Genomic DNA, 8,268 nt, shown 5'->3' with positions numbered 1-8,268 from the left:
GGTCTTTGTTATCAGTCTAGGCTCTGACTGCAGTCACCCCCCTGGAAGGGACGAATCAGCCTGTTGGTGTGACAGGCCGTTATCAGTCTTGATGGGGCTGGAGGAGAAAGGCTGGGAGGTATTCCAGAGCATACCCATGTTGTTTGTCAGCCCAGTGGCTTTTCCTCCCAACACTGATATTTAGCTTGACAGAGGTAGCCAGAGACCTTAACTGCTGCCTGGGTACATGTTGAGTGAAGCCCTGCTGTGTCCTTGTGTCTCTGGCCTGCTGCAAATTACCCTCCTGGCTCAGCTTTATGTCTGTTGGCTCCAATATCCAGGCTTAGCCAGTGGCTAACCCTGAGTGCTCCCAGAGAGGCAAGCAGAAGGACCCCAGCAGGCAGGTGCAGGGTAACTGGCTCCCATATGGCTCTTATCCCCTTCCTCCCGGCTGCAGAGGCTGGGGACATGACTGGACCACTTTGAAAATGCTTAGCTCTTAAGGATGTGTCTCTTCTAACACTGTGCTCTTCTCTATTAGTAAATGTTAAGTTTTAATTTAAGTTTTAATTTAAGTTAACACTTAACTAAGTGTTACTCCAGGGCAAAAGGACACTGAGATCAGCATGGGAAAGGAAAGGTCTTTGGAGTGGTACAGCTGATGCTACCGGCTGTCCCAGCCTTTTCTCCTGTCTGCCCTTGGTGGGAGGGAGGTGGGGTAGCCTTGCAGATGACAGTGCTCTTCAGGAATCTCCTGACATACAGCTTGACACTGTCTTTGGGTCCTTGGGAACCTGGGACAGGCTCCTGGCACTGTGTTTTGGCAGTGCCCTTTCTGTCTAGAGTGGGACATATGCCAGTCCAATACGAAGAGCAGAAACGATGCCATCAGTGGCACCCACAATAGCACCTGACCCAAAATAGCCTCCTAGAAAAAAACAGGGAGGCTGATTAGGTTAGACAAGCCTGAAAGAGAGAAAGACATCCAGCTGACGATTGACAGGTGTAAGTCTGTGAGCAGGGGCTATAAATCCCACGGTTGAGCTCTCTAACCACCCTTTGGGGAAAGACGAACAGCTGCGGGGAGCACTCGGGACCTGCTTTCAGTGAACCATGGGGCTCAGTGATCAGGAATGGCAGCACGTCCTGACCATCTGGGGAAAGGTGGAGTCTGACCTCCCTGGCCATGGGCATGCAGTTTTAATCAGGTAGGCAAGAAATGTCAGTCCTAAGCATAAAGCTGAGAGCATTTGATGAGACCAAGGAAGGCATATATTTAGTGCGGGGGCTTCCGTTTGTCAATGTTTATTTCAACAGGCTGTTTTCTTTCTTGTAGGGTGGTGGTTTTTACCATTGCTATGGCTTAGGGGTTAAAAATTACTCACTATGTAAAGTGGCTATTCTCCTGTCTCTCCATCTGTCTGTGGGTGCAGGAGCAGGCCAGTGCTGCTTTCAAAAGATGGTGGGTCTTTGTCACTCCCTGTGCCTCTGCTGTCAAAGCTCTGTTTCAGATCCTCATTGCCCAAGCACCAAGGTGAGAAATGCTGGGGTGAATTGTGTATCCTGGGCCTTCAGATGCTCTGCAGCAAGGATGTGGGGAGGCAGGGAAGGACTGGAGAGGAAAATTGCCTCTGTGACAATCTTCTCAGAATCTATGATTTCGGTGAAGTACCTCTCCCTACCTTAGTCTCACTTGGCAGAGCCCTGTCCATCCTGCTTTTTGGCCAGAAATCTGGGTGGTTACAATTGTCCACTTCCTGATGATGAATTTGGGTGTGAAAAAAGGCACATCCATCCCCCTGCTTCCCTCCTCCATGATCCTGGTGTCAGAGCGGGAGTGCTTGTGTGTCCTCCATCTGAGAGGACTCACCGCCCCCCTTGCTGTCCTCAAGAGGGGAGCACCCCTAGTGCCAGCAGCAAGTCATGGAAATGCAATCTGGAAGGGATCTCAGGGCTGCAGAGTGGGAAACAACATTGGGTGGGCACTGGATCCTAGTCTGTCCTTAAAGACCAGAAGGGATGGAGACTTTGAGGAACTTCTCTCCTGATCTCTCCCTCAGCCTGTGCACAGTACAATGTGCTGGAAGGGTACAGATGCTGAGGAAAGCGATGGGGAATGCGGCACCTGCCTGGGGGATTTCCAGCACAGCTAAAGGTCCCCATCCCACCAGGCAAGTCCACTGAACACTGAAGTCTTTGAAAAGCTTTTTCAAAGATGACCCAAAGCAAGGGACTGTTCTATTTACCTTCTTTATCATGGCCCAGTTCAGTTACCATATGAAGGGAAAGGAGAGATGGGGGCAGCTGGGTGGCCACATGAAGGCTCTCCCCTCATGTGGTCCAGAGCAGGTATGCTGGAGAGGTAGCAGGACCTGAGCACTCCCCACCAGTCCAGCTCTGTGAAGTGGCTACTTTGGTTCTGGAAATGCCACTAAGAAGTAAAATCAGTTTCCAACTGGAAAGGTAATACCATTTTTCTCACAGGTATTGTAGGGCAGAGCATTAAATAAATAGATGTCAGCCCTGTGACATCATGTTCCCCAGCCAATCCAGGTCATTTCTTGTTCCTTCAAGGGGTTTCTGAGGGAGGAGAAGGGCAGGGGGAAGGCCAGCAGCTCATAGTTTAGAAATGTACCCACATGTGCATTGTTAAAGACTTCTAAGGTCACATCCTGGGAATATGTTTAGAAAATACTGATTCAACTGGATATTTTCCAAAGGAAACACCAAAATTCTCCTCAGAATAATTTTCAAGAGTCTTGGGAGTAGAACATCTTTGGCAGACATGTTTTAACCTCAGCCAGACACGATGGAGGGAGACTTTTAAAAATATCTCCATCCCATTTCAAGGTGCGAGTTTTTTTCATCTCTCTGGGTGGGACACAGCCTGTGTCATGAAAGGATACAGGAAAAAAGGAAAGGCCGATGGTGGTGTTGCTCAGCAGCTGGTAGAGTACAGAAATCCTTGGGAGACCTTTGAAATGAAACACCAGCAAAGACTGTCACTTATCTACAGAATCTTTTTGCTACAAAACAGATTGTGTTTTCCATGTGCTTGAGGTATTGTGTTGGAGGGAAATCATTTGCAGCTCTGGATGACCGTGCCAATCACAAATGTTTCTCATTGCAAGTGCTGTAGTATCTCATAAGGGTTTCTGCATGCTCTGCTCGGCCTCTGCTCTACAGGGGGAAAAGGAGGAAAATTTTTCACTCTGGTTCATCAGGAACTGTTCAGTGAGATGTGCAGAAACTCTGGTTCAGCATGTTCTGCTCTGACAGAGGGCTCGGTGCCCCTCTGCCCTGGGGTCTCCCCTCATGGGTGCAGGACAGGGTACTGGGCCAAGGAGACTGGAGTGGGCAGGCTGGAGGTACAAAATCCTGATGCTAAAGCCGGTTTTCTCCAAGTGGGACTTGCAGGCTGGGCCCGGTGGTCAGCCCTTTGGTTTCTGGTTGTGGAAAGGGATGAATTTACTGTGTTCAGTTTTGGGCCCCTCACTACAAAAAGGACATTGAATGACTCGAGCGTGTCCAGAGAAGAGCAACGAAGCTGGTGAAGGGTCTGGAGCACAGGTCGTACGGGGAGCTGCTGAGGGAACTGGGGGTGTTTAGTCTGGAGAAGAGGAGGCTGAGGGGAGACCTCATCGCCCTCTACAGCTCCCTGAAAGGAGGTTGCAGAGAGCTGGGGATGAGTCTCTTTAACCAAGTAACAAGCAACAGGACAAGAGGGAATGGCCTCAAGTTGCACCAGGGAAGGTTTAGATTGGATATTGGGAAGCATTTCTTTACAGAAGGAAAGGCATTGTTGTTAGGTGTTGGAATGGGCTGCCCAGGGAGGTGGTGGAGTCCCCATCCCTGGAGATGTTTAAGAGTTGGGCTGACATAGTGCTGAGGGATCTGGTGCAGTTGAGAACAGTAAGTGTGAGGTTAATGATTGGACTAGATGATATTCAAGGTCTTTTCCAACCTTGATAATTCTGTGATTTCTGTGATTTATTTGTTAGCGTAGTTTAACCTATACTTAGACCATACAGTGGAGAGTCTGGCCCTTCTGGTAACATACTTAGGAGGAATGTCGAGTTCTAGATGGGACGCTTATCCATTTGCTCCCAAGGACTTTCTGAGGTGCCGCAGTTCCCAATGGAGGAACCAAACTGCAGGCAGCTGGGCTGAGCTGGAGGGTGGGAGAAAAGGGAAGAAACCAAATTCCTCTGTGTCTGCAATCACAGGGTGCAGGCACATTAATCTGTTCCATCCAGCTGATGTTCAAGAACACCTGACCTCCAGTTGTGAAGGACCTGAGGCTGGGGGCTGATCCCTTTTTTTTGTATATGAGAAGCCTCTGGAACTCTCCTTTCTTGGCTAATTCAGAGATGGCCTGGGAAGAGGGTCCTGGTGAGACCCAGCGATCTACAGGTCAGCTCCTAAGCAACAGTAAGTCCGTGAAGACAGGTGGTTTTGTTTGGTTTTGTTTTTCCTTCAGATGAATGCAAGGACTCACTTCTCAGTACCATGACCAGCCTTGTCTCTTGTCTCTATCTTAATACAGTTGACATAACCCAGGGGACTCATGCCAAAAATTTAGGGGAGCTATATAAAAAAAATATGGACACTTGCTCTGTTACTCTAGTTGTACATGTTTAGGGCAGTGTCTCTGTCACAGCCAGAGGGAATGGAAAAAGACAGCAGTGATTGTGTTAGGACATGTGTAAGAGGATGGGATTAAAGTAGATACAACACTCAAAGGGTGGTATGCCAGGAGTTTCTGTTGTCCAGAGACAAGAGGCTTTTTATCATTTGTTAATAATAAAAAGCAGCCTGTACAAATTAAATAGAAAGGAAACTTCTGCACACAGAATGTCATCAGGTCAACCTACCAGAGGAAGGATGAAAACCACATAAACCAGAATCAGAGTAGGGTCAGATGCTTCCCTGGTTTATATACATGCTAAAAGGAGTGATTGTGAATGGTGGTAACTTGGAAAGGATCTAAAATGTCTGAGTTCCCAGGTTGAAGTAGTCTCTGCTAGCAGGGACTATCTAAGAAGTTGCTTTTGGGGAGGGAAGGGGGTTATCACTTTGCCTGTTCATATACTCTGAAATACCAGGACCAGCTGGACCTCAGCTCTAGCCTGGATGATAGCTCTCAAGTCTCACAAATTCCTCTATTTTTGTCCACAGACTCTTTCAGGACCACCCTGAGACCTTGGATCGCTTTGAAAAGTTCAAAGGCCTGAAGACCCCTGATCAGATGAAGGGCTCTGAAGATCTGAAGAAACATGGAGTTACTGTTCTTACCCAGCTGGGCAAAATCCTGAAGCAGAAGGGTAATCATGAGTCAGAGTTGAAGCCCCTGGCTCAAACCCATGCAACTAAGCACAAAATCCCTGTCAAATATCTGGAGGTATGGAAAAGGGCAGGGAATCCTGCTGTCTGATGTGTAATGAATGTGTGCAAGACAGCTATGTGAGAGCTGTGCTTTTATTTACTGATGGCTAGTTGGGCTTCAGTGAGCTCTCCCTCAAGTCCAAGGTCTCTCTGCACAAGCAGGAGGAGACACAGAAGGGGCTCATGGTATGTGAATGGAATGTGAATATCCAAGTTTAGATTTCCCGTTCCTAACACCCCATGCAGTCTGAGCAACCCTTGACAATAATAAACCAGCCCAGGCAGCTTCTGCATGCCTGGGAAACTACATTACGTAAGAGCTGTCAGTGGCTGGACGTGAGGGACATACCATTTTAGAGTAAACCCTGGAGGATCCATTGGAAACCAAGACCCACAAAACTAAGTGTTGTACAAACACAGGGTATGAATTTTCGACCTTAATGGATGAGGCAGACAAAAAGTGGGAAGGGCCATAGTCTACTCAAGGTCATGAAGCAGATAAGCATCAGAGCTAGAAATAGAGCTCAGTTGTTCTGCCTAACCCAGACTCCTTGCGTGCTAGAGACCTCGCTGCCTCTCCAGAGACTGTAGGAAGAGCTACTGAATTAGCTCAGAGATATTTCCAAGCTCTGCAACCTATTTCTTAGCCTGTTTTTTTTTTCTGAAAATAAACCTTGAGTGTCCCTTCAGTTGTTTTCTCTTCTTCCTTCCTCACAGTTCATTTCTGAAGTCATTATCAAGGTCATTGCCGAAAAACACTCTGCAGATTTTGGGGCTGATGCCCAGGCTGCGATGAAGAAGGCCCTGGAGCTGTTTCGAAATGATATGGCCAGCAAGTACAAGGAGTTCGGTTTCCAGGGTTAGCACATATGCACAGAGAAACACCATGGTGGAGGCCTGGCCATGCATCTTAGAGTAGCTTCCCCAGCACTGTTTTGGACATCTCACAATTGACCATCCAAGATGTATGGGAAAGCTTTGATGAGAGGCCAAGAATCACTCCAGGCAGTTTAGAAGCACCCAGAGTGATATCCATTATAAACTGTTGTTTCCTAGCTTCATGTATACAAGAGAAATAATCTGCTTTCTTAGGAAAAATAACATAAGGGGTTATCTGTGAGCTTCTGCCTATCCTCATCTGGGAGGCAAATGGCATGGCCAGAAATGAAGGAATGTGGAGGAACAAGGGGAATGTTGAGGAGTGTGGTAAAGGAGGGAGTGAAGGACTGACTCAAATGGTATGAGAAGGATGTCAGGATGGGAAGCAGGGTTACAGCATCGTGTTCCTCCCACAGGTGTGACTGTTAGCAGGTTACTGTGGAGAGCTTCCAGCATAGTATTACCTTGCTTCGTGGGGGTAAATGCAGCCAGTAAGTCTCTAGGGTCTGTCAGCTCAGAAACTTGCGTTAGCTGCTAAACTCACATTAGCAAAACTGTAAAGAGCAGTACTCCCTGCATTCTATAGGTTTCTGGTAACTGCTGCTACGCATCTGAAGTTCTGTTGCACCAGGAAGTAAAGTATGTGTTTCTCAGAAAATAAAAATTCCTGCACCAGTGTTGTGTGTTTGTTCCTGGCATTACAGGCACTCCAGTGAGAAGTGGGGGAGATGAAGAAAGCAGAGAAGTGTTTTGCATATGTATCCAGCTGCACCACATCCTGTGGTGTCAGTCCGTGACTTGAGCAGCACATGGCACCTCTCTCAGCCAGGGGACTTGGGGCACTTAGATGTCCCCATGGGGTCATGACCTGGTTACTGGACTTCACAACATGAAACAGCAGCCTAGACTCAGTGCCTCAGAGCTGAGAGAAGCGCTCCCTGACTAAAGGCCATGGCCACTGCTGTGTTGGGGTGACTGTGATGAGGGAAGGCCCTTTGCTTATTTATGGGGAGGTAGGACATGCAAGTGGCCTCTGGTCCCAGCAGCAGCACTGTGCGTTGCTCCCTCTAGATAATGGAAAGCAGGGCTGATTAGCCCAGGAGGAAGGTTGGAATGGCAGTGTATGGTCTTAAGACCCAAGCTTTGGTCTCTGCACCATTTTGCATTTTTGCTGAGGTATCTCTTAGTGCATGCTACACTGTGTTTACAGATATATAACCATATCCTGTGGGGGAGCTTAAGGGACAGACACAGTGACCTTTGCCCATTGCCCTCTCCCCATCCTGGTACCACAGTGAAGTACAAGTGACCTAATTTTACTGAGGTGGGGGAGAGACTGAGGGCACATTGTGCCTAAGGCTGCTCAAGGGTTAGTCAGAAATGGCTGGGGCCTGAAAAGAGTTTTTGAGTGTAAATTCTTGATGTCCCAGAGGACTAGCTGGCTCTTTGGGAATTGTGCAGTTTCTCTGGATGGACCTAGTCAGAGATGCAGTTATACCCCACAGTGAGCACTGGGGTCTTCATTCTCTCCTCTTCATCCATCCCCATCATCCAGCTCAGGACCTCAGTAGTAGGGTGCTGCAGTCTCTTCTGGCTTATGCACTCAAGCTGTCTCCATGCAAATAGCAAGGTGGATGAGCAGCATGCTGTATATTTGCACAGGGTCAAAAGAATTAATGGCAGGGTCGTATCTTGGCACAGCAGTGGGATGCTACAGAGAGGCAAGCAGCTGGGTCATGGCTAGCAGAGATTCGTGGAGTCGACATGGCTGTTTTTTTCTGGTATGGAGAAAGTAATGCCAGAGACAGTGGGAGGGCAAGCATGAGAAAGAAAAATTAGGTGCTCACTGTTAGGAACTACTAATAAGGTCTGGTTCAAAGCAACCCCTGCTACACTGTGTGCAATGGAGAAAGAGGAGGAGCCACCAGCTCCCTTAAAAATCAATCCTGAACCAGCATGATCTGCTGTGTCTTTGGCCACAAAATTTCAGTCTCTGAAAGGAGAAGGAATGAATTCCTTCCCAGA

The 8,268-nt window shown here is 48.0% G+C and overlaps 1 protein-coding gene across 1 annotated transcript; it reads left to right on the top strand.

The window, feature by feature from the left end:
- Positions 1 to 1,017: 1,017 nt before the first annotated feature.
- On the top strand, positions 1,018 to 6,918 carry MB (myoglobin). Its single transcript, XM_026841069.1, has 3 exons — positions 1,018 to 1,187; positions 5,158 to 5,380; positions 6,082 to 6,918. Exons 1-3 carry the CDS (start codon positions 1,093 to 1,095, stop codon positions 6,226 to 6,228), a joined length of 465 nt encoding a protein of 154 aa, XP_026696870.1. The 5' UTR covers positions 1,018 to 1,092; the 3' UTR covers positions 6,229 to 6,918.
- Positions 6,919 to 8,268: the final 1,350 nt, after the last annotated feature.

The sequence above is a fragment of the Athene cunicularia genome (assembly GCF_003259725.1).
Source record: "Athene cunicularia isolate RWA chromosome 1 unlocalized genomic scaffold, athCun1 chr1_part2, whole genome shotgun sequence".
In the NCBI taxonomy this organism is placed as follows: domain Eukaryota; kingdom Metazoa; phylum Chordata; class Aves; order Strigiformes; family Strigidae; genus Athene; species Athene cunicularia.
The sequence above is the reverse complement of the archived record's forward strand: the minus strand, read 5'-3'. Positions and strand labels throughout refer to the sequence as shown.

Excerpts from the sequence above, each read along its gene's own strand:
- MB (XM_026841069.1), top strand. The coding sequence starts at position 1,093 with ATGGGGCTCAGTGATCAGGAATGGCAGCACGTCCTGACCATCTGGGGA. Across the intron at positions 1,188-5,157 it reads GGGCATGCAGTTTTAATCAG|ACTCTTTCAGGACCACCCTG; the intron begins GTAGGCAAGAAA and ends TTTTGTCCACAG. Across the intron at positions 5,381-6,081 it reads TCCCTGTCAAATATCTGGAG|TTCATTTCTGAAGTCATTAT; the intron begins GTATGGAAAAGG and ends CCTTCCTCACAG.